The sequence below is a fragment of the Ascaphus truei genome, chromosome 14 (assembly GCF_040206685.1).
Source record: "Ascaphus truei isolate aAscTru1 chromosome 14, aAscTru1.hap1, whole genome shotgun sequence".
Lineage (NCBI taxonomy): Eukaryota > Metazoa > Chordata > Amphibia > Anura > Ascaphidae > Ascaphus > Ascaphus truei.
Window position 1 is genome coordinate 18285089 of NC_134496.1, and position 25383 is coordinate 18310471.

General features: G+C 52.1%; 2 protein-coding genes across 2 annotated transcripts; both read left to right on the plus strand.

Annotated features, from left to right (window-relative positions):
* The first annotated feature begins 1916 nt into the window (after window positions 1–1916).
* On the plus strand, window positions 1917–8305 carry LOC142465706 (toll-like receptor 5). Its single transcript, XM_075569919.1, has 3 exons — window positions 1917–1985; window positions 2275–2343; window positions 4423–8305. The coding sequence occupies exon 3, from the start codon at window positions 4431–4433 to the stop codon at window positions 6396–6398; it is 1968 nt and encodes a 655-aa protein (XP_075426034.1). The 5' UTR covers window positions 1917–1985; window positions 2275–2343; window positions 4423–4430; the 3' UTR covers window positions 6399–8305.
* Window positions 8306–12439: 4134 nt separating this feature from the next.
* Window positions 12440–20775, plus strand: TM7SF2 (transmembrane 7 superfamily member 2). Its single transcript, XM_075569920.1, has 11 exons — window positions 12440–12559; window positions 13623–13709; window positions 13784–13980; window positions 14183–14237; window positions 15901–16095; window positions 16682–16785; window positions 17502–17621; window positions 17985–18153; window positions 18644–18724; window positions 19675–19797; window positions 19889–20775. The coding sequence occupies exons 2-11, from the start codon at window positions 13637–13639 to the stop codon at window positions 20047–20049; spliced, it is 1278 nt and encodes a 425-aa protein (XP_075426035.1). The 5' UTR covers window positions 12440–12559; window positions 13623–13636; the 3' UTR covers window positions 20050–20775.
* The last annotated feature ends 4608 nt before the right edge of the window (window positions 20776–25383 follow it).

The window sequence follows — 25383 nt, forward strand, 5'->3', positions numbered from 1 at the left end:
ATACCCAGGTGGGGTAATACTGCTCGGTAACCCCCCTGTATAACTCTGCGTGTTATACCCAGGTGGGGTAACACTGCTCTGTAACCCCCCTGTATCACTCTGCGTGTTATACCCAGGTGGGGTAACACTGCTCTGTAACCCCCCTGTATCACTCTGCGTGTTATACCCAGGTGGGGTAATACTGCTCTGTAACCCCCCCCGTATCACTCTGCGTGTTATACCCAGGTGGGGTAACACTGCTTTGTAACCCCCCCTGTATAACTCTGCGTGTTATAACCAGGTGGGGTAATACTGCTTTGTAACCCCCCTGTATAACTCTGCGTGTTATACCCAGGTGGGGTAACACTGCTTTGTAACCCCCCCTGTATAACTCTGCGTGTTATACCCAGGTGGGGTAACACTGCTTTGTAACCTCCCCTGTATAACTCTGCGTGTTATAACCAGGTGGGGTAATACTGCTTTGTAAACATCCTGCTCCCTTCCCCTGTCCTTAAATAAAGGAAACAAGCATTACAAACCTTATGCAATCCTAAACCCTCTGACCCCACAGAACACGATGTGCTAGGCGCGGGTTACCCGCTCTGCACTTCCTATTTGGGGGGGGGGGGGAGGAACACTGTTAATAGTTACAATCTAAGACAAATATACTGTGTATTTTGTAATCAATGTGAGAATAATTTAAACACAATCCCTATAATAACACATCCGTTAAAAAATAATTCAATAAGTTCTTTTCAACCCTAAAAAAAGGGAAATTAACAAAAATGTGCATTTAGTAAAATACAGAAAAAAACCTTATACAAATGAAATGTTATGACTTGTATGTCCATGGTATCTGCGTATTAGATATCAGGTACCTGATATCTGCGTATTAGGAGGTGAGAGGTACGTGCCCCTGATATCTGCGTATTAGGAGGAGGTAAGAGGTATGTGTCCCTGATGTCTCTGTATTAGGAGGAGGTAAAAGGTAAGTGTCCCTGATGTCTGTGTATTAGGAGGAGGTGACATGTATGTGTTCCTGATGTCTCTGTATTAGGAGGAGGTAAAAGGTAAGTGTCCCTGATGTCTGTGTATTAGGAGGAGGTGAGATGTATGTGTTCCTGATGTCTGTGTATTAGGAGGGAGAAGGTGAGAGGTATGTGTCCCTGATGTCTGTGTATTAGGAGGAGGTGAGAGGTACGTGTCCCTGATGTCTGTGTATTCGGAGGGAGAAGGTGAGAGGTATGTGTCCCTGATGTCTGTGTATTAGGAGGGAGAAGGTGAGAGGTATGTGTCCCTGATGTCTGTGTATTAGGAGGAGGTGAGAGGTACGTGTCCCTGATGTCTGTGTATTCGGAGGGAGAAGGTGAGAGGTATGTGTCCCTGATGTCTGTGTATTAGGAGGAGGTGAGAGGTACGTGTCCCTGAGGTCTGTGTATTAGGAGGAGGTGAGAGGTATGTGTTCCTGATGTCTGTGTATTCGGAGGGAGAAGGTGAGAGGTACGTGTCCCTGATGTCTGTGTATTCGGAGGGAGAAGGTGAGAGGTATGTGTCCCTGATGTCTGTGTATTAGGAGGAGGTGAGAGGTACGTGTCCCTGATGTCTGTGTATTCGGAGGGAGAAGGTGAGAGGTATGTGTCCCTGAGGTCTGTGTATTAGGAGGAGGTGAGAGGTACGTGTCCCTGAGGTCTGTGTATTATTATGCTGCGAGAGGTACGTGTCCCTGATGTCTGTGTATTAGGAGGAGGTGAGAGGTACGTGTCCCTGAGGTCTGTGTATTATTATGCTGCGAGAGGTACGTGTCCCTGATGTTATTAGGGGGGGGGGGGGGTGAGGTGCCTGCCTTTGTAGTGGGGGATGTGGAAATTCCTGGGACTTCCCCTCTCGTTGTTACTAAATATTGATCTGTTTGTCTGACGTCAGAGGTCCTGTTTCCTCACAGAGAAGGTGCGTCCGACAAGCACTTAAATAAGGCTGCGAGAACGCCAGGCACTAACCGAGACAGCCCAGAGACTGCCGGAGACAGCCCAGAGACTGCCGGAGACTTCCAGAGACTGCCGGAGACTTCCAGAGACTGCCGGAGACAGCCCAGAGACTGCCGGAGACAGCCCAGAGACTGCCGGAGACTTCCAGAGACTGCCGGAGACTTCCAGAGACTGCCGGAGACAGCCCAGAGACTGCCGGAGACAGCCCAGAGACTGCCGGAGACAGCCCAGAGACTGCCGGAGACAGCCCAGAGACTGCCGGAGACAGCCCAGAGACTGCCGGAGACAGCCCAGAGACTGCCGGAGACTTCCAGAGACTGCCGGAGACAGCCCAGAGACTGCCGGAGACTTCCAGAGACTGCTCCGGAGTAAACTTCCAGTAAGTAATGCACAGCTATCTGTCACCCTGCTCCTGTATCCCTGTGACACGCACAGCTATCTGTCACCCTGCTCCTGTATCACTGTGACATGCACAGCTATCTGTCACCCTGCTCCTGTATCCCTGTGACACGCACAGCTATCTGTCACCCTGCTCCTGTATCACTGTGAGATGCACAGCTATCTGTCACCCTGCTCCTGTATCACTGTGACATGCACAGCTATCTGTCACCCTGCTCCTGTATCCCTGTGACACGCACAGCTATCTGTCATCCTGCTCCTGTATCACTGTGACACGCACAGCTATCTGTCACCCTGCTCCTGTATCACTGTGACATGCACAGCTATCTGTCACCCTGCTCCTGTATCACTGTGACATGCACAGCTATCTGTCACCCTGCTCCTGTAACAATGTGACACGCACAGCTATCTGTCACCCTGCTCCTGTATCCCTGTGACACGCACAGCTATCTGTCACTCTGCTCCTGTATTACTGTGACACACAGGAACAGGGTGACTGATAGCTCTGCATGTCACAGTGATACAGGAGCAGGGTGAAAGATAGCTGTGCGTGATACAGGAGCAGGGTGACAGATAGCTGTGTACCATGCACAGCTATCTTTCACCCTGCTCCTGTATCACTGTGACAGAGCGGCCTTTAGGCGAGGACAGTTAAGAGTCCACACATGCATTTTAAGGTGAACCAAAACGTAGAGTGGTTTATTTCTCCACAGACAACACAACATTGGGCACACTGTCCCTTTAAGGCAAAACACAAAGCATAAAAAGAAAGTCTACTCCACTTTGGAGACTAAATAAACAGTGCAGGCCCTAAGTATCTAACTGGCTGGATAGGCCAGTTCCCAGTACAAAACACAGAACATACTATCAGGGAACAATGCATATGAAAGTCTTATCTTAGTATGCTGGTCCGGTGTCTCCGGTTTCTCCAGGCAAACTTCAGATGCAGGCGTTACAGTCCTGCTGATCCCAGGAAGTTTCTTACCCTATTTCTGTACAGGCTTCTCTGCTGTGTAGGGCTTTGGGTTCCCCACAGTTCCCAGGCAAATCCCTCTGGTGAACAAGAAGCCTGGATCCCTGCAGGCTGGAGCTCCGTTGTTGCTGGATGTGAATCCCAGCTGGGTGACAGGCAATCCTCTCTTGCAAAACAGGAACTCTAAGGCTGCGGTCCCAGTGCGTTCTGTAGCACGCACGGGGGGGGCGGCTCGTGCACAGCGCTTCACCGCGGATCGCGGTCCTGGGTGAGAGGGAGAGTTTCCGACAGGAGGGGGAGTGGTGGGGGATTTTGTGGGGGCGTGGCCATGACCTCACGCGGCTGGTTCGCCCTCATTGGCTGACCTGCTGGCGGGACGTGCCCACGCCTTGGTCGCAAATTCCACATATAAAAAAATTGTATGTGAGAAAACTTGCAGTACAGCGCGTCTGCTAAATGCTGGGGGGGGGGGGCGGTGCTTGTGCACTGTAGAACGCACTGGGACTGCAGCCTATGGCTGAGTCCCCGCTGAGTCCCCGCTGGTGCTGAGCGCGCTCATGCTTGGAGAGCGCTCCAAGCATAAGCGCCGGGTGTCCTCTGATTTACGCAAGCGCACACGAGAAGGGGGGGGGGGCGGCATTACAGGCCAGTTGATCGTGCGGGAAGTCAGGCCCGCTCAGCCCTCTCAGCCCTCTCAGCGCTAGCGGGGACGCAGCCTAACAGAGACTCCAACAGGGACTGACAGGTACTCACTTCTTATTTTTAAACGCTGTTTAATCAGTTAATTTCACCCTCCGACAGCTCAGGTAGGAAATCTGACGCCAGTGTGTGGTTTCCTGATCCTTGCAGAGGGAGTTAACTCCTTCACTCCCTTATATGCGCACAGCTATCTGTCACTCTGCTCCTGTATTACTGTGACACACACAGCTATCTTTCACTCTGCTCCTGTATTACTGTGACACACACAGCTATCTGTCACTCTGCTCCTGTATTACAGTGACACACACAGCTATCTGTCACCTTGCTTCTCCATTTTCTGTATTTTCCCCCCTTACTCTCCTAACCCACCTTATTTTCTCATTACAGGCATCGTGATGCTCCCATCTGCCCTCCTTCTCCTCCTCCTTCCACTCTCCTCCCTCTGTTCCACCCTTTCCCCCTCCATTTCCCCCCCTAGCCCCTGCACCTCTCTACTGACCCAATCCCGCCTCGTTTATATTTGCCAGGCCCAGGGCCTACGCAGCGTTCCCTCCCTCATCCCTCCTCACACCCAGGTCCTCTTGCTTGCCTTCAACGGCATCTCCTCTGTCTCCCAATTCTCCTTCCCCGACCTCCCCCTCCTCCGCTCTCTCTCCCTCGGTGCCCAGCACTTGGCTGGCTCCCTGTCTGTTGGACAATCTGCCTTCCTCCACTCACCCAACTTGACTAGCCTTGACCTGGGAGGCAACCTCAACCTCCGCCTCCACCCTGAAGCCTTTGGGGGCCTGGCCCAACTAGAAGTCCTTCTCCTAGACTCCAATGGGCTGGATGAGACTGTCCTGGAGTCTGGCCTTTTCAGGGACCTGACCAACCTCAGGAAGCTTGACCTTTCTTTCAACCGAATCCGCCGGCTCCGGCCAGACCCTAGCTTCTTCCCTTTGACCTCCCTCTCTTATCTCATCCTGAAGCTCAACAAGATCGACTCGGTGTGTGGGGAGGACCTCCGGAGCCTGCGCAACAGGAAACTGGAGCTCCTCGACCTTTCCTCCAACCCCCTTCATTTCACTGACTCGCCCTCCTGCTCCAATCCCTTTAGGGACATTGCCCTCGGGACCCTGGATGTCTCCTCGATGGATTGGAATGCGGAGAAGGTAGAGACCTTCTTCAGGACCATTTCGGGCACCAAGGTGGAGCGCCTCAAAATGAATCATGCTGCCGCACTAGGGAGTGGATTTGGATTCCACAACTTGAGGGACCCAGACGAGGACACCTTCTCGGGCCTCAACTCCAGCGAAGTCTGGGCCCTGGACTTGTCCCACGGCTTCATCTCCCAGCTGGCCCCCCGGGTTTTCTCTGCTTTCTCCCGGCTGATATCCCTGGACCTTTCCTCCAATAAGATAAACCGTATCCGGCCTGGGGCCTTCTCGGGTCTAGGAGAACTCGTGAGCCTCAACCTTTCTGGAAATCTCCTGGGGGAGCTGCTGAGCCCCAGTTTCCAGGTCCTTTGTCCCACCTCCCTCCAGGCTCTGGACCTCAGCTCCAACCACATTGGTGCTATCCAATATGGTGCCCTGGATGGGCTGGTTGCCTTGGAAACACTGAGTTTGAGAGACAACGCCCTGACTCGGATACCATCAGTCAGGCTTCCAGGCCTAACTCTGGTGTTGCTAAGCCAGAATCGCATCTCAGATGTTTACGGCCTCTCCTCTTTCTCGCCCCGCACCACCTTCCTAGACCTTTCTGGCAACCGATTGACAGACCTCGGTTCCCTGTGGGAGATCCTTGAGCTACGCTCCCTACGGTACCTCTTGCTGGGCAGAAATCGCCTCTCCCGTTGCTCACCATCCTACGCCAGCAGACAGGTGCCCGGGAAGGGGTTGCTTTACTTGGACCTCTCAGATAACGCCCTGGGTGGGGTGTGGAAGTCCGGACAGTGCAAAGACATCTTCCAGGGCCTGGGGCAACTTGAGTCCCTCAACCTGAGCAGAAACCACCTTTCTTCCCTTCCTGAAGACTTGTTCCAGGGATTGACTGGCCTACAGGCCTTGGATTTGTCATGGAACGACCTCAGAGGTCTTCGGAGTGGGGCTTTCTTGGGCCTCTCATATCTGAGAAGCCTGAATTTGCAGGGTAATAGCCTTGTGACCCTCTCCCTCTCCTTCCTGGTGCCACTGACCTCGTTGGAGAGCATTGACCTATCGGAGGTGACATTTGTTTGCGACTGTGGCCTGAGGGAACTCTGGGATTGGATGGGGGCCACCAATGTCACAGTGCAACTGGGAGGTAGGACGGCCTCGTGCATGCTTCCCTCTCCGACGCTGCCTGAGCCACTGCTGGTAACCTACTTGCAGGAGAACTGTTAGACGCTCACAAGGCGAGGGGATGGTGGGGAGAGCAGGATGAGGGAGCGACACCGGGGAAGGGGGGGGGGTGAATATTAGCAATTAAATACTCTATTCAGCGTCCAAGGGACCAGCGATGTGATATGGGAGTGAAGGTGTTAACTGAGACCCTCTTATTACAGCACTGTTTCATAGCTCCCACTGTCCTATCTGCCACCCCACCCCGCTGCCACTGTCCCATCTGCCCCCCTTCTGTCAATGTCCCATCTGCCCCCCCTGCTGCCACTGCCCCAACTACCTCCCCCCGCTGCCACTGCCCCAACTCCCTCCCCCGCTGCCACTGCCCCAACTCCCTCCCCCGCTGCCACAGTCCCATCTCCCCCCGCTGCAACTGTCCTATCCCCCTGCTGCCACTGCCCCATCTCCACACCCCACCGCTGCCACTGTCCCATTCCCCCTCCCTCTGCTGCCACTGTCCCATCTGACCCCCCTGCTGCCACTGTCCCATCTGACCCCCCTGCTGCCACTGTCCCATCTGACCCCCCTGCTGCCTGTCCCATCTGACCCCCCTGCTGCCTGTGTCCCATCTGACCCCCCTGCTGCCTGTGTCCCATCTGACCCCCCTGCTGCCTGTGTCCCATCTGACCCCCCCTTTGCCCCTATCCCATCTGTACCCCCGCTGCCACTGTCCAATCTGCCCCCCCACTGCCACTGTCCCGTCTGCTCTCCCCCCCAGTGCCACTGTCCCTTCTGCTCTCCCCCTACCCCGCTGCCACTGTCCCCTGTTCTCCCTCCCGCTGCCACTGTCCCATCTCCCCCTCCCCGCTGCCACTGTCCCATATCCCCCTCCCCGCTGCCACTGTCCCATCTCCCCCTCCCCGCTGCCACTGTCCCATCTCCCCCTCCCCGCTGCCACTGTCCCATCTCCCCCTCCCCGCTGCCACTGTCCCATCTCCCCCTCCCCGCTGCCACTTTCCCATCTCCCCCTCCCCGCTGCCACTGTCCCATCTCCCCCTCCCCGCTGCCACTGTCCCATCTCCCCCTCCCCGCTGCCACTGTCCCATCTGCCCCCCTCCCACTGCCACTATCCCATCTGCCCCACTTGCTGCCACTGTTCCATCTGTACCCCCCCCCGCTGCCACTGTCCCACCTGCCCCCTCCCCGTTGCCACTGTCCCATCTCCCCCTCCCCGCTGCCACTGTCCCATCACTCCCTCCTAGCTGCCACTGTCCCATCTCCCCCTCCCGGCTGCCACTGTTCCAACTGTACCCCCTGCTGCCCGTTTCCCATCTGTCCCCCACCCTCGCTGCCACTGTTCCATCTGTCCCGCTGCCAGTACCATCTGCCCCCCACTGCCACCGTGCCATTTGCCCCACCCCGCTGCCACTGTCCCATCTGCCCCCCCCGCTGCCACTGTCCCATCTGCCCCCCCGCTGCCACTGTCTCATCTGACCCCCTACTGCTACTGTCCCATCTGCCCCCCCTCTGCCACTGTCTATCTGCTCTCCCTCCCTCCCTGCCACTGTCCCATCTGCCCCCCCACTGCACCTGTCCCATCTGCCCCCCCCCCACTGCCCACTGCCACTACCCCATTTGCCTTCCCCCCCCTCCCCCTGCGCTGGCACTGTCCCTTGCCATGTTAGCATATAACAACGTGCCAGTCACTCTGACACTGCTGTCCCTGTGTCCTGCCTCGTGTCACTGCTGCCTGTATATATGTTTATAAGTATATATAGATTGCGTACCCGTCTGTATGCTGCATATCATTTTGTACCAAAAGTCCCGGTATTACAGTTAATAAAATATACAAATGTGCACAATTGTAACTCTGTTCTGTAGATTAACACTATATAAGAAGCACAATGGAGACGAAATTGATGTCACAGTATTATATGAACAAGTACCAGATACGCTGCGGGAGTTGCGTGTTCATTAAACGGGAAATAGGAGTTTTTCCTTCGTAGCTCGTAAATGTGTTAAACTGCTGTAATCTAATGTGAAACACGAAGGTTACTATAAAGTGTGTGTCCAAAATCCCGTCCTCCCGCTGAACCGCGCGCCCGGAGACGAGAACGCCGCGGTCTGATCGCATCATCGATAACGCGCTGACCCAGCTGCTCCCGCTCCTGAACGATACGCTGTTTTACGACCGTCCATTATCATATTAATATATTCGGGGGCGTGGGGGTATATTTTATATGTATTCGGGGGCGTGGGGGTATATTTTATATTTATTCGGGGGCGTGGGGGTATATTTTATATTTATTCGGGGGGAGTGGGGGTATATTTTATATGTATTCGGGGGGAGTGGGGGTATATTTTATATTTATTCGGGGGGAGTGGGGGTATATTTTATATGTATTCGGGGGAGTGGGGGTATATTTTATATTTATTCGGGGGGAGTGGGGGTATATTTTATATTATTCGGGGGGCGTGGGGGTATATTTTATATGTATTCGGGGGGAGTGGGGGTATATTTTATATGTATTCGGGGGGAGTGGGGGTATATTTTATATGTATTCGGGGGCGTGGGGGTATATTTTATATTATTCGGGGGGAGTGGGGGTATATTTTATATGTATTCAGGGGGAATGAGGGTATATTTTATATGTATTCAGGGGGAATGAGGGTATATTTTATATGTATTCGGGGGGAGTGGGGGTATATTTTATATTTAATCGGGGGGAGTGGGGGTATATTTTATATTTATTCGGGGGGAGTGGGGGTATATTTTATATTTATTCGGGGGGAGTGGGGGTATATTTTATATGTATTCGGGGGAGTGGGGGTATATTTTATATTTATTCGGGGGGAGTGGGGGTATATTTTATATTTATTCGGGGGGAGTGGGGGTATATTTTATATGTATTCGGGGGGAGTGGGGGTATATTTTATATGTATTCGGGGGGAGTGGGGGTATATTTTATATTTAATCGGGGGGAGTGGGGGTATATTTTATATTTATTCGGGGGGAGTGGGGGTATATTTTATATTTATTCGGGGGGAGTGGGGGTATATTTTATATGTATTCGGGGGGAGTGGGGGTATATTTTAGATGTATTCGGGGGGAGTGGGGGTATATTTTATATGTATTCGGGGGGAGTGGGGGTATATTTTATATTTATTCGGGGGCGTGAAGGTATATTTTATATTTATTCGGGTGGTGTGGGGGTATATTTTATATGTATTCGGGGAGCGGAGGGGGTATATTTTACATTTATTCAGGGGAGTGGGGGTATATATTTATATGTATTCGGGGGGTGTGGGGGTATATTTTATATGTATTCGGGGAGCGGAGGGGGGTATATTTTTATATATGCGACCCTACAGTACTTCATACACACAGTATATTACATTGTGTCTCTGTATCTCTGACACGCCGGATGAAGGACCCAGAGAGGTGGGGAAGCTGTAACATATCCACATGTACATCCAAAAAAAGGTATTATACCCCCTCCCCCTCCATTATTACAGCCTCCCCCCGTGTTATTACAGCCTCCCCCCCTCCCCCTGTGTTATTACACCCTCTTCCCTCCCCGTGTTATTACATCCTCTCCTCCCTCCCCCTGTGTTATTACTCCCTCCCCCGTATTATTATACCCTCCCCCGTGTTATTACATCCTCTCCTCCCTCCCGTGTTATTACACCCTCTCCTCTCCCGTGTTATTATACCTTGACCCCTCCCCTCTGTGTTATTACACCCTATCCCCTCTCCCCCTTCCCGTGTTATTATACCCTCCCCCCGTGTGTTATTACAACCTCCCCCTGTGTTATTACACCCTCCCCCGTGTTATTATACCCTCTCCCCCCGTGTTATTACACCCTCCCCTCCTGTGTTATTACACCCTCCCCCCTGTGTTATTACACCCTCTCCCCCCCGTGTTATTACACCTTCCCCCCTCCCCGTGTTATTACACCCTCCCCCCTTCTGTGTTATTACACCCTTCCCCCTCTGTGTTATTACACCCTCTCCCCCCCTGTGTTATTACACCCTCTCCCCCCCTGTGTTATTACACCTCTCTCCTCCCCTGTGTTATTACACCCTCTCCCCCCCTGTGTTATTACACCCTCTCCCCCTGTGTTATTACACCCTCTCCCCCCTGTGTTATTACACCCTCCTCTCCCCCTGTGTTATTACACCCTCTGCCCCCTGTGTTATTACACCCCTCTCCCCCCCTCTGTTATTACACCCTCTCCCCCCCCTCTGTTATTACACCCTCTCCCCCTGTGTTATTACACCATCTCCCCCCTCTGTTATTACACCTCTCCCCCCCTCTGTTATTACACCCTCTCCCCCCTGTTATTACACCCTCTCCCCCCCTGTTATTACACCCTCTCCCCCTGTGTTATTACACCCTCTCCCCCCTTCTGTTATTACACCCTCCCCCCTCTGTTATTACACCCTCTCCCCCCCTCTGTTATTACACCCTCTCCCCCTCTGTTATTACACCCTCTCCCCTCCCTGTTATTACACCCTCTCCCCCCCCGTGTTATTACACCCTCCCCCCCCCTCTGTTATTACACCCTCCCCCGTGTTATTACACCCTCTCCCCCGTGTTATTACACTCTCTCCCCCGTGTTATTACACCCTCTCCCCTCTGTGTTATTACACCCTCCCCCCGTGTTATTACACCCTCTCCCCTCTGTGTTATTACACCCTCCCCCCGTGTTATTACACCCTCTCCCCCCTCTGTGTTATTACACCCCCTCTGTGTTATTACACCCCCCCTCCTGTGTTATTACACCCCCGTCCTGTGTTATTACACCCCCCTCTATGTTATTACCCCCCCTCTGTGTTATTACCCCCCCGTGTTATTACACCCTCTCCCCCCTGTGTTATTACACTCCCTCCTGTGTTATTACACCCCCCCTCCTGTGTTATTACACCCCCTCTGTGTTATTACACCCTCCCCCCCGTGTTATTACACCCTCTCCCCCCTCTGTGTTATTTGTTATTACACCCTCTCCCCCCTCTGTGTTATTACACCCCCCCTCCTGTGTTATTACACCCCCTTCTGTGTTATTACCCCCACCCCTCTGTTATTACCCCACCCCCCGTGTCATTACCCCACTCCCCTGTGTTATTACCCCCCCTGTGTTATTACCCCACCCCCCCTCTGTTATTACCCCCCCTCTGTGTTATTACCCCACCCCCCCTCTGTGTTATTACCCCCCTCTGTGTTATTACCCCCCTTCTGTGTTATTACCCCCCTTCTGTGTTATTACCCCCCTCTGTGTTATTACCCCCCCTCTGTGTTATTACCCCCCCTGTGTTATTACGCCCCCCTCTGTGTTATTACCCCCCCCCTGTGTTCTTACCCCCCCTGTGTTATTACCCCCTCTGTGTTGTTACCCCCTCCCTCTGTGTTATTACCCCCCCCTCTGTGTTATTACCCCCCCTCTGTGTTATTACCCCCCTCTGTGTTATTACATGGGGGGGAAAGGACCCGCCCTCTGTGTTATTACCCCCCCCTCTGTGTTATTACCCCCCTCTGTTATTACCCCCCCCCTCTCTGTGTTATTACCCCCCCCTCTGTGTTATTACCCCCCCCTCTGTGTTATTACCCCCCTCTGTGTTATTACTCCCCCCCCTCTGTGTTATTACCCCCCCTCTGTGTTATTACCCCCCCCCTCTGTGTTATTACCCCCCCCCTCTGTGTTATTACCCCCCCTCTGTGTTATTACCCCCCCCTCTGTGTTATTACCCCCCCTCTGTGTTATTACCCCCCCCCCCTCTGTGTTATTACCCCCCCCTCTGTGTTATTACCCCCCCCCTCTGTGTTATTACCCCCCCTCTGTGTTATTACCCCCCCCCCCCTCTGTGTTATTACCCCCCCCCTCTGTGTTATTACCCCCCCCCTCTGTGTTATTACCCCCCCCCCCCCCCCTCTGTGTTATTACATGGGGGGAAAGGACTCGCCCTCCTGTATTTATTCCATGAGGCTCTTTAAAGTCGTACCGTGGGCGGGACCGCTTGGTTACCCTTCCAACGAATCAGGAGCAACCTACTGCCATGGTCAGAGACCTTGCCGCTTCCCATTGGCTGCGTGCTTCCTCCTCTCCTCTCTGATTGGTGGAGGGGCTGGCTGGATCGACAGAGTGTGAGGTGGTGTCAGGGCCTCAGCCCTCAGGGGTTAAAGGGACCGGACAGTGACAGGAGAGGCAGAGGGAACGGCAGACAGGTACTGTGTATAGTGTGTGTACTTGTATAGTGTGTGTACAGTGTATATATTGTGTGTGTTTAGTTGTATAGTGTGTGTACAGTGTATATATAGTGTGTGTGTATCGTGTGTGTACTGTATAGTGTGTGTATATATAGTGTGTATATATATATATATATATATATATATATATATAGTGTGTGTGTATAGTGTATGTGTTAGTGTGTAATCGCTCTCCTTTTCCTAATGTTACTGTCATGTCTGAAGCGCTTATTCCCATTATGTGTTATATTATGTCGCGTGTATTACTGCTGTGACGCGCTATGTACATTATATATATATTTGTCAATACAGAATATCGCTTGTGAGCACATTCACATGTCTTAGGCACGTTATATAGTGCCGGGCGCGTTCTGCGCCGTTGGCTGACGTGAGTCAGCCTTTCTATAGATGTGCCGCGCGCGCACGGCAGGGAGAGGGGAGCCGACAGACAGCGGCGAAGATGAGGAAATTCATCTTCTCGCACTGCTGTCTGCGCTCAATGTATGTATTAGTGTGTGTGTGTGTGTGTGTGTGTGTGTGTATATATGTGTGTGTGTATGTGTGTATGTGTGTATATGTGTATATGTATTTGTGTGTCTGCACAAGCCTAATACATTTTTTTCTTTTTACTAATGTTTTTTTTTTTAATAAATAATAAATTACACACACACACACACACACACCCCCCCCCCCCCAAAAAAAAATAAGTAGTAGTAATTTGTGTGCATACTGTCCACAAAGGAATGCAACGAATAAGAAAGCATAAACATACATACATACATACATACATACATATATACACACACACATAACACACACACACACCCCTCTCTTGGAGATATGTCACATGAGGCACAAAGGTTAAAGGTCTCCTGTCCCTGCAGAGGGGCGCAGTGTGTGGTCGCATAAAGGTCCCTTCTGACTGTGACACAATATGTGATCCCACACATACATGTGATCCCACACATACATACTGTACATACATTTCTGATACACGTTTAGCAGACTCCAGATATCTTTATTTGCTCCACTTCTATTACAGTGAGATCTCACTCGATGGGAGAAAAGAAGATGGCGGACAAGTTTAAAGCCCCCCGGACGAGTGAGCTGGAGTTTGGGGGATCCCTGGGTAAGATAGGAAATGTGGAGGAAATGTTCTTATAAGGGGGGTGTTTTTATAACGGGGCCTGTGTCTCCCTTTAGGTGCCCTGCTGCTCCTGTTTGTCATGCCTGGCACTGTCCTGTACCTGCTGTTGACGTGTGACACGGATGATGCTAGCGTGTTGCGTTTGCCCGGTCCCCTGCCACCCCTGGAGTCGCTGTGGAGCCCGTACGCTGTGACTCTGCTGCTCGGCTGGGTGTCCCTGCAGGCTCTGCTATACGCTCTGCCCATGGGGAAGGTATGCCACACGCGCTGCCCCCCCCGGTGCTACGCCACAAACGCGCTGCCCCCCCCGGTGCTACGCCACAAACGCGCTGCCCCCCCCGGTGCTACGCCACAAACGCGCTGCCCCCCCCAGTGCTACGCCACCCACGCGCTGCCCCCCCCTCCCTCGGTGCTACGCCGTGTTATATATATTTGTGTGTATTTTTTGTATACAGGTAACTGAGGGAACTACGTTAAGAGATAACACCCGTCTGCAATACAGGATCAATGGTGAGATCAGAGTGGGCAGCGGCAGTGCCAGCCTCCCCTCACACACTCCTACACCATGCCATGTATATACAGCGCGGGCAGTGGCAGTGCCAGCCTCCCCTCACACACTCCTACACCATGCCATGTATATACAGCGCGGGCAGTGGCAGTGCCAGCCTCCCCTCACACACTACTACACCATGACATGTATACACAGCACAGGTACAGCACGGGCAGCGGCAGTGCCAGCCTCCCCCCTCACACACCCCTACACCATGACATGTATACACAGCACAGGTACAGCGCGGGCAGCGGCAGTGCCAGTCTCCCCCTAACACCCACTACTACACCATGCCATGTATACACAGCACAGGTACAGCGCGGGCAGCGGCAATGCCAGCCTCCCCCTCACATACACTACTACACCATGTCATCCATACACAGCACAGGTACAGCGCGGGCAGTGGCAGTGCCAGCCTCCCCCTCACATACACTACTACACCATGACATGTATACACAGCACAGGTACAGCGCGGGCAGCGGCAGTGCCAGCCTCCCCCCTCACACACCCCTACACCATGACATGTATACACAGCACAGGTACAGCGCGGCCAGCGGCAGTGCCAGTCTCCCCCTAACACCCACTACTACACCATGCCATGTATACACAGCACAGGTACAGCGCGGGCAGCGGCAGTGCCAGCCTCCCCATCACACACTACTACACCATGACATGTATACACAGCACAGGTACAGCGCGGGCAGTGCCAGCCTCCCCATCACACACACTACTACACCATGCCATGTATACACAGCACAGGTACAGCGCGGGCAGTGCCAGCCTCCCCATCACACACACTACTACACCATGCCATGTATACACAGCACAGGTACAGCGCAGCAGTGGCAGTGCCAGTCTCCCCCTAACACCCATTACTACACCATGCCATGTATACACAGGACAGGTACAGCACGGGCAGCGGCAGTGCCAGCCTCTCCCTCACACACTATTACACCATGACCTGTATACACAGCACAGGTACAGCGCGGGCAGCGGCAGTGCCAGCCTCCCCCTCACACACACTACTACACCATGACATGTATACACAGCGCAGGTACAGCGCGGGCAGCGGCAGTGCCAGCCTCCCCCTCACACACTACTACACCATGACATGTATACACAGCACAGGTACAGCGCGGGCAGCGGCAGTGCCAGCCTCCCCCTCACACACTCCTACACCATGACATGTATACACAGCACAGGTACAGCGCGGGCAGCGGCAGTGCCAGCCTCCCCTCACACACACTACTACACCATGCCATGTATACACAGCACAGGTACAGCGCAGGCAGCGGCAGCCTCCCCATCACACACACTACTACACCATGCCATGTATACACAGCACAGGTACAGCGCAGCAGTGGCAGTGCCAGCCTCCCCTCACACACACTACTACACCATGCCATGTATACACAGCACAGGTACAGCGCAGGCAGCGGCAGCCTCCCCATCACACACACTACTACACCATGCCATGTATACACAGCGCAGGTACAGCGCGGGCAGCGGCAGACTCCCCCTCTCACACTACAACCTGCCAAGTACACACAGCGCAGACACACAGGGTGCACATGGTGCAGCGCGGGCAGTGCCAGCCTCCCCCTGAGCTGTGTCTCCCCGCAGCGTTCCATGCCATGCTGGTGAGCTCCGTGCTGGTGGGCGTGTCGCTGCTGCTGAAGCTGCCGCTCTCCTATGTGTACGATCACTTCCTGCAGCTGGCAGTGAGTGCCGGGCTCATCGCTCTGGCTCTCAGCATCTTTCTCTACATCAAATCCCTGGGGGCCCCGGAGACTGCGCTGGCACCAGGCGGCAACTCGGGTACCATGGAGGGAGCTGTCTCTCTCTGTCTCTCTCTGTCTCTCTCTCTCTCTCTGTCTCTCTCTATGTCTCTCTCTCTGTCTCTCTCTCTCTCTGTCTCTCTCTCTCTCTCTCTGTCTCTCTGTCTCTCTCTCTCTCTCTCTGTCTCTCTCTCTCTGTCTCTCTCTCTCTGTCTCTCTCTCTCTGTCTCTCTCTCTGTCTCTCTGTGTCTCTCTCTCTCTCTGTCTCTCGTTCTCTGTCGTCTCTCTTTCTCTGTTCGTCTCTGTCTCTCTCATCCGTCTCCGTTTCTCATCCGTCTCCGTTTTTCATCCGTCTCTCTCTGCCCCCCTCTCTCTCTCTCTCTCTGCCCCTCTCTCTCTCTCTTCCCCTCTCTCTCTCTCTCTCTCTCTCTCTCTCTCTCTCTCTCTCTCCCCCTGTCTCTGTCTCTCTCTCTGTCTCTCTTTCTCTGTTTGTCTTTGTCTCTCTCATCCGTCTCTGTTTCTCATCTCTCTCTCTCTCTCTTTCTCTGCCTCTCTCTCTCTCTGCCCCTCTCACTCTCCCCTCTCTCTCCCCCTCACTCTCCCCTGTCTCTCCCTCTCTCCCCCAGGTAACCCCCTGTATGATTTCTTCATTGGACACGAGTTAAACCCCCGGATCGGCGGCTTTGATTTGAAGTATTTCTGTGAGCTCCGCCCCGGCCTTATCGGATGGGTGAGAATTGCCACGCGTGTCGTTCCTGTGTTCGTGGCATCTTTCATATATTTGATTCTTGATGGGTCTTGTTCTTGAGTTCCCTTTGCGTGTGCTGACTGCGTGTGTCTGACTGCGTGTGTCTGACTGCGTGTGCCTGACTGCGTGTGCCTGACTGCGTGTGCCTGACTGCGTGTGCCTGACTGCGTGTGCCTGACTGCGTGTGTCTGACATGTCCTAGGCTTCCTTCTTGCGTCCCTCCCCTGCGTCTTCACGTCTCGCCCTCCCCTACATCTCTGGGTCCCTCCTTCGTGTCTCCGCGTCCCGCCCCCCTGCCTCTCCCCCCCTCTCTCCCCCCCCCTCCCCTTCCCTCCTCCCTCTCCCCCCCTCGCCTCTCCACCTCTACGCCCTCCCTCCCCCCCACCTCTCGCCCTCCCTCCCTCCCTCCCACCTCTCGCCCTCCCTCCCACCTCTCGCCCTCCCTCCCTCCCCCCCACCTCTCGCCCTCCCTCCCTCCCCCCCACCTCTCGCCCTCCCTCCCTCCCCCCCACCTCTCGCCCTCCCTCCGTCCACCCCACCTCTCGCCCTCCCTTTCCTCTGCGTCCCGCTCTCCCTTTCCTCTGCGTCCCGCTCTCCCTTTCCCCCGCGTCCCGCTCTCCCTTTCCTCCGCGTCCCGCTCTCCCTTTCCTCCGCGTCCCACTCCACACATCTCACAGACCTCTCTCTCTCCCCCTCAGTGCCTGGTGAACCTTTGCTTCCTGATGGCGGAGCTGGAGCTGCGCGGGTCTGTGTCTCTCGCCATGAGCTTGGTGTTTGGATTCCAGACTTTGTATGTGATGGATGCTCTGTGGCACGAGGTGATCTTCCCCTCACACAGGAGCTACCCCCTGCTCCTACCCCCCCCCCCCTGCTCCTACCCCCCTCCTACTGTCCTTTTTCAAAGGGGAGTTTTCTCATCTTTCCCCCTTTCTCTCCTTTTCCACTCCCCCCCTTTCTCTCTATCCTCTCTCACCCCCCTTTCTCTCTTTCCTCTTCCCCTCTCCTACCCCCTGCTCCTACCCCCCCTGCTCCTACCCCCCTTCTACTCTCCTTTTTCAAAGGGGGGTTTTCTCATTTCCCCCCCTCCTTTCCCCCTTTCTCTCCTTTTCCCCTCCCCCTTTCTCTCTCCTCTCTCACCCCCATTTCTCTCTCTCCTCTTCCCCTCTCCCACCCCTGCACAGGAAGCGATCCTCACTACGATGGACATTGTCCACGATGGCTTTGGTTTTATGCTGGCGTTTGGTGACCTGTGCTGGGTCCCGTTCACATACTCCCTGCAGGGATACTTCCTCGTCACCCACCCACAGGAGCTGGGGACCGCGGCCGCCCTCGCCATCATCCTCCTGAACGGTGCGCCCCTACACTGCGCCCTCCCCCCCGCACCGCCGCCCTCCCCCCGCACTGCGCCTCTCCCGCACTACCGCCCATCCCCCCACACTACGCCCCCCACACTATACTCGCCTCTCGCCCTGCAACCTCACCTTCCTCCTCCTGAACAATGCCCCCCGCACTGCACCCCTCCCCCGTCTTTGACTGAGCCACTTATTGAGCCACCTGTGCTGAAGCAGGGATATCCCTAATACCTGACCTGTTGGTGCTCTGCAGTTGGCCACGCCTGCTATAAGGGGCTTATTCTACTGCTCGCAAAGTGGCCCCCAGAGCTGTTTCAGGTGATATGAATTAGCCCCTTATAGGGTCCGATAAATGTATGTGTACGTGGCTAATTGTTCTGTGACGTGCGATAGTGCTGATCCGCCACCGCCACGTGGCACTATTCATGTCAGCGAGGTTTCCGTGGCAGAATAAGGGCCTGAGTCCCATGTGTCTTTTTCTTCCTCAGCCGTGGGATATATTATATTCCGTGGCTCCAACTCGCAGAAAAACACCTTCCGAAGGAACCCCGCAGATCCACGCGTGGCCGGTGAGCAACTTATTTGTGGTTGGTTTAACAGGGACCCTAAAACCGAAATGTTTTGCCCCGCCCCCCCCCCCCTTTTCTTACCACTGAAGGTAGCACCGGGGTTGTGGGGGGAAACAAAATGGAGGACGAATGTCCCGCGTCATGCTGGCCAATCGAACGCCGTGATGTCACGCATGGTGGTTTCCTATTGGCGGTGGGCGGGAGGAAGCGCTGGAGGCTCCTTCACTGGTATCTCAGGGACCTGGGTGTCCGGGAGCTGAAATTAACACGGCTCAGCTCTGGGACCCCCCTCGTTCTATACATGTAACATGTAACATGTGGGGGGGGGGTGGAACTGGCCCTTTAAGTGACGCTCCGGCAGGGTTTAAGCATGTTATAGGGAGTAATAGGAGTTGTAGGGAGCGGTTATATGGGGGAATGGGAGGAGTTATATGGGGGAATGGGAGGAGTTATATGGGGGAATGGGAGGAGTTATATGGGGGAAGATGAGGAGTTATAGGGAGCGGTTATATGGGGGAATGGGAGGAGTTATATGGGGGAAGATGAGGAGTTGTAGGGAGCGGTTATATGGGGGAATGGGAGGAGTTATAGGGAGCGGTTATATGGGGGAAGATGAGGAGTTGTAGGGAGCGGTTATATGGGGGAAGATGAGGAGTTGTAGGGAGCGGTTATATGGGGGAAGATGAGGAGTTGTAGGGAGTGGTTATATGGGGGAAGATGAGGAGTTATATGGGGGAAGATGAGGAGTTGTAGGGAGCGGTTATATGGGGGAAGATGAGGAGTTGTAGGGAGCGGTTATATGGGGGAAGATGAGGAGTTGTAGGGAGCGGTTATATGGGGGAAGATGAGGAGTTGTAGGGAGCGGTTATATGGGGGAATGGGAGTTACAGATGTTTCAAAGCAATCTCTTCTCTGCCTCAATCTGTTTCTTTGGGGGGGTGGGGGTTTAGGACTTGAAACAATCCCGACAGCGACAGGAAAACGCCTCCTTGTGTCCGGCTGGTGGGGTCTCGTTCGTCACCCGAATTATCTCGGGGACCTAATTATGGCTCTGGCCTGGTCTCTGCCCTGTGGTAAGTGAGACTGACCATTACACACGTCCCTGTCATCAGGTCACTTTGCCCCTACGTGGGACTGACCCTTTAACCTCTCTCTCTCCTCCAGGGCTCTCTCACATTCTTCCTTATTTCTACGTCATCTATTTCTCCGCCCTCCTGATTCACCGCGAGGCGCGGGATGAACACCAGTGCATGAAGAAGTATGGCCTGGCCTGGCAGGAATACTGCAGACGAGTCCCGTACCGAATCTTCCCCTATATATACTGAGCCCATGTCCCCCACCAAACCCCCCTCCCCCCGCGTCTGAGCCACCTGTGCTGAAGCAGGGATATCCTTATTACCTGGCCCGAGTACTGCAGTTGGTTGCCCCTGCAGTAGGGGGCGGCTGTACCGCTGCTTCATTTACAAGTCCAGAACTGCTCCTTTTTTCCCTTTGCAAACCTTCCTTTCTTTAAGAAAATAGGATTCTGGGAAAGTGTCTCCATTTTTATTTATTTTTTGCAAAACAAAAGGAAAAGTCTAATTATAAATAGCTTGGTGTTGCCTTCACCGCTCTGCACTATGGGCACCCGCGACGGACGGAATGTACTTGCTATGGCGCTACGTCGCAATCGCCGTAGCCAGCACTCGGCGCAGCCTTCTAACACCCCCGGGAGTGTTCATTCCTTATACCTGGTACTGCAAGTCTGGGAAATAGACGCCATTTTTAATTTTTCTCTAAATATTTTATGAACTTGTGTTTGTCTTTCATATAATAATAATAATAATAGTAATAATAGTAATAATAACGCGCGGCTGAGAAGGAGCATTTTTATATGTACAGTTAGAACAACAACAACAGCCTCGGAGGTACCCACACCTCCACCTACCCACACCTCCACCTACCCACCCCCCGCCCCATCTCAATTGAACTCTAATTTAAAGTTTGCTTTTTATATAAAAATAAACAGTTGGCCATAGGAAGTGGAATAAAGTACTTTTTAAATTATTAAATGTGTGCAGTGATTTGGCCAATAGAGGGAGCAGTGTATACAGGAGTCATTACCCAGATCAGCCACAGGGTGTCACTGCATGATACAGATTGTGTGTGTGTGTGTGTGTGTGTGTGTGTGTGTGTGTGTGTGTGTGTGTGTGTGTGTGTGTGTGTGTGTGTGTGTGTGTGTGTGTGTGTGTGTGTGTGTGTGTGTGTGTGTGTGTGTGTGTGTGTGTGTGTGTGTGTGTGTGTGTGTGTGTGTGTGTGTGTGTGTGTGTGTGTGTGTGTGTGTGTGTCACTAAGTGGCCATTAAGAGACGGAGAAGCCCAATGCTACATCCAATATAACAAAAATACACAGTAAAATACTTATATCTTCTCTTGAAAAAGGGTCATTTAGTTTAACCCTTTGGCCAAAGCATTGTAAGCCTGCTGCCACTATTTTGTTGTATACATTTACCACGCATATATATATATATATATATATATGTATGTATTTTGTGGGGGCTCAGGGGTTCTTAAAATGAGCTTGCTGGGGTTCTGTGTGTTAACTTATTTTCAGCTGTTGGAGGTTAGTGGCTCCTCCTTCCCAGGGGTTAAGCCCCCCCCCCCATGTCAGCAGGTGTTTTTCATTCTGCTGGATATAGATCCAATGTTGGTCTTTCTCCCTCCTAATAGAGGTAAATGAGAATTTTAATTCTAATAGAGATATATTAGTGTCACGGTAGCTTGTGCAGGGTTATAATATAACACAAAATATCTCTGGGTTAAATCGAATGCGACTAAGATATGATAAATATAGTTTATTCCTTGAAAAAGGTGAACACACAGAATATACAAATAACACACAGAATATGAACACGTACGTAGGAAGGGACAATGAAGTCATCGGGATCTGGATTAGCAATTCATCAGGGAATCAGGAATCATTCAGATGTTGTAACGAAGACGAAGACACTAGGCATAGAGCTTACAATCAGTTATAGAGGATTTAAGCCCTATACCCTAACATTGGGTGCCAGGTATTGGTTAACAGTTACCTGCACCCAATTACCATTTGCCAGCTAACGTGGGTAGCATTTTGGGACATGCCCCCAGGTAGCTGACACATGCACACATTCCCTGACTTGGGGTCTCATTTTCTTAACCCCACACTAAAGAAAGGGCGCCTCTGTCTGCCAGAAGAGGATCTGGACAGGAAAACCTTTGTCTGCAAGTGTGATTTATAACACCGACAGACCACTCAAGTCATGCTCTCCGCCCTAGCATATATAATCAGGGTGAGGGAGCCTTTGATCAGGGGGCCAGTTGTAGACATATAGTCGCCCCCTGAACATTAACATACTGCAGAGCCACTATCTTTCCCGGGCTTTTATGCCAGTCACCAAATACAGTACATTTCCACAATTTTATATATATATATATATATATATATATATAAAATATATATATTAAAATAATCCGTTCGGCTGGGCCGAGCGGGCTACAAATTGCCAGATCCTCATGCCGGAGAGGATTCTACACGGTGGCCAATTTTCAGCTTGCTGGGACCCACCGAACCGGAGTTACAGAAATACACTTTAAATGCACATTTACAGACATTGGGTTTCTGCCATTGACTTCAATGGTAGAGAAATGCAAACTCCCTCCGTCCTGTTGCTCAGAGAGGGTCGGTATTTGCCATGCAGTCATGCCGGAACGGTGACACATAGTGGCCAAATCCCAACCCTCTGGGCCGTACAGAACCGGAGTTATGGACTTCAGGTTAGCCGTTTACCTCGCGGATTTTACCTCCATTGGAATCAATAGGGCTGGCGCCGCCATAGGAAATGCATGGGCCGGTGCCGCCATAGGATTCAATGGGACCTCCGCTCCTATTGGAGTCAATGGGCAAACCACATTTTTCACAGTTAACCCTACTCCGTTCAGTTGAGGAGAGAGGGCTGGAAATTGCCATGCAGTCATGCCGGAGCAGTGACTACATCCTGGCCAAATCCCAGCCCTCTGGTACCTACAGAACTGGAGTTATGGGTTTTCAGTTTACACTGTTTCACACTTAGTGTTAAAAAGCCACACGGCTTTTCTCCGCCATTGCGGTCAATGGTAGGACCCTCATGGCCGGCGCGACCCTTTCTCGTCACCATTAATTGTCGGACCAGGTTGGGGTCGAGTGAAGGGGTTCCTAGGGGGTATGGTCAAAAAGAATTTTATTTCGGGATGCCCTAGATAGAACAAAACTTTCCCACACTAATTGGTGGTGAACTTGACCGTAGCCTAGTTCCCAAGCCAATTGTGTGATCAAAGCTCCTCATTGACATTGTATCCGCTTTTGCGGTTTTGCGGTCTGGCTGGCTGCCAGCTCGTCCTCGAGGAATCCCCATTGAAATGCATTACTCCATTCACTTTCAATGGGGAAACTCCGCTCCTCCTCTCGGGCGCCACCTGCAGGTCTTCTCAGGTATTGGGCCCAAATCGGCGGAATCTCCATAGGCGATACCCATGCTCCACTACGCAAAATAAGGGTACGGGGGGCCCACCTTCCATGGGTTACACCTGACCTTATAGCACTCTACCAGTTCAGGGATGCCTTGTGGAAAAGCTACAAAGTAACTGGCACTACCAAGGATCTCAATCACTACAGATGCATGCGGAACATGTGCACAAGGCAAACAAGGCATGCAAAAGCACAATATTACTCTGACAATCTCCTCCAGAATACATCAAACCCAGCTAATTTCTGGAAGGTTATCAACAATATATTCCAGCCTCCTAACCATCAACAACCAAGTAATATCACTAAGGGGGATATTACTCTGACAAACCCCACTGACATTGCAAATGCATTCAATGATTACTTTGTGGGGTGTGCCACTAACCTATTAGCGAAACGCAGCACAAACCCCAAACCTGAATCTCATCCTGGGAGTACCCCTATAGTCCCACCCCCTCCCAACACTGCCCACAATTTTCAATTTAGCCCAGTATCTGAAGAGGAGATTACACAAGCGCTCCTCAAACTAAAACTAAGCAGCCAATGTGGACCCGACTTACTACAATCTAGGTTCCTACGACTTGGTGCCCCAGCCATTGCCAAACCAATTGCGTCGATAGTCAACTCTATCCTGTCTGCAGGCCATATCCCTAAGACCTGGAAAACTGCCAGAGTTGTCCCAATCTTCAAAAGTGGGGACAAAAACACTGTCTCAAACTACAGGCCAATCTCACTTCTCCCAATTCTATCCAAAGTTATGGAAAAATGTGTCCACTCCCAATTAAGCGAGTTCTACACCAAGACAAATTTCCCTAGCCAATTCCAGTCTGGGTTTCGTCCCAAACACTCCACCGTAACTACCCTGCTAAAAGTTTGCAATGAAATCCAGTGTGGAATGGAACGGGGACAACTCACTGGTGCAGTATTCCTAGATTTTGCAAAGGCTTTTGACACAGTTGATCATGCTATCCTGCTTAACAAACTCCAGAGCTCTGGAATAGGGAAACATGCTTTAAACTGGTTTCAGTCCTACCTATCAGGAAGATCCCAACATGTGTCCATCTCAGGCTCTAACTCCAACCCCCTGGATATCACCTGTGGTGTCCCGCAAGGCTCTGTTCTGGGGCCCCTACTCTTCTCAGTGTTCATTAATGATCTTCCCACAGCTTGTAAGGAAGCCTCAATACACATGTATGCAGATGACACAATCCTGTATGCACACAGCCATAGCCTCTCTGACCTTCAACACATACTTCAGTCTGACTTTTTGGGACTCGAAAACTGGATTTCCCAAAACAAACTGTTTTTAAACACTGACAAGACTGTAACAATGGTATTTGGGACCAAGACTAAATTTGTAAAGCTTCCAGTGACTGAGCTCCTGATTAGAACCAACGCTACCAACACCCTAACACCTGTCACTAGTTTTAAATACCTGGGCTTATGGTTTGACTCCCACTTAACATTCGGGATGCACATTGATACCCTGACAACCAAGACCTATGCCAAACTAGGGGTACTTTACAGGAACAAATCCTCCCTAAGTCTCCTGGTCAGAAAGCGTATTGCACAGCAGATGCTAATGCCAATTATTGACTATGGAGACATAGTATATGGCTCGGCTCCTCAAACCCACCTTAGCAAACTTGACACCCTCTACAATTCAATTTGTCGTTTTGTTCTCCAATGCAACTACAACACACATCACTGCGAAATGCTCAAAGAACTAGATTGGTCATCACTAGAGTCTAGGCGCAAAGTTCACCTTTCCTGTCTCACCCTCAAATACTTTCTGGGCAAGCTACCCAGCTACCTGAACAAGCTCCTCACCCCTACCACATGCAGTACCTATCACCTGAGATCAGACTCCAAAAGACTATTCATGGTCCCAAGACTCAACAAAGTATCCGGACGTTCCTCCTTCTCCTTCCGTGCACCCCAAAACTGGAACAACCTACCAGAGACTCTCATATCCACCACCAGCTTAAGTTCTTTCAAATCTAAGGCTGTCTCACACTTTAATCTGGTCTGTAACTGTTTCATAAGCTCATAATATATATTTTCTTTAACTGTGCATGCAATGTCTTGTATATAAATGTATACCTTGTTCATTTATGTAACTGTATTTGTAACCATGT

Bases quoted from the DNA above. Each gene is read 5' to 3' on its own strand.
- LOC142465706 (XM_075569919.1), top strand. From the start codon at position 4,431: ATGCTCCCATCTGCCCTCCTTCTCCTCCTCCTTCCACTCTCCTCCCTC.
- TM7SF2 (XM_075569920.1), top strand. From the start codon at position 13,637: ATGGGAGAAAAGAAGATGGCGGACAAGTTTAAAGCCCCCCGGACGAGT. The intron at 13,981-14,182 runs GTATGCCACACG...TTTTGTATACAG, and splicing joins ACGCTCTGCCCATGGGGAAG to GTAACTGAGGGAACTACGTT. The intron at 17,622-17,984 runs GTGATCTTCCCC...ACCCCTGCACAG, and splicing joins TGGATGCTCTGTGGCACGAG to GAAGCGATCCTCACTACGAT.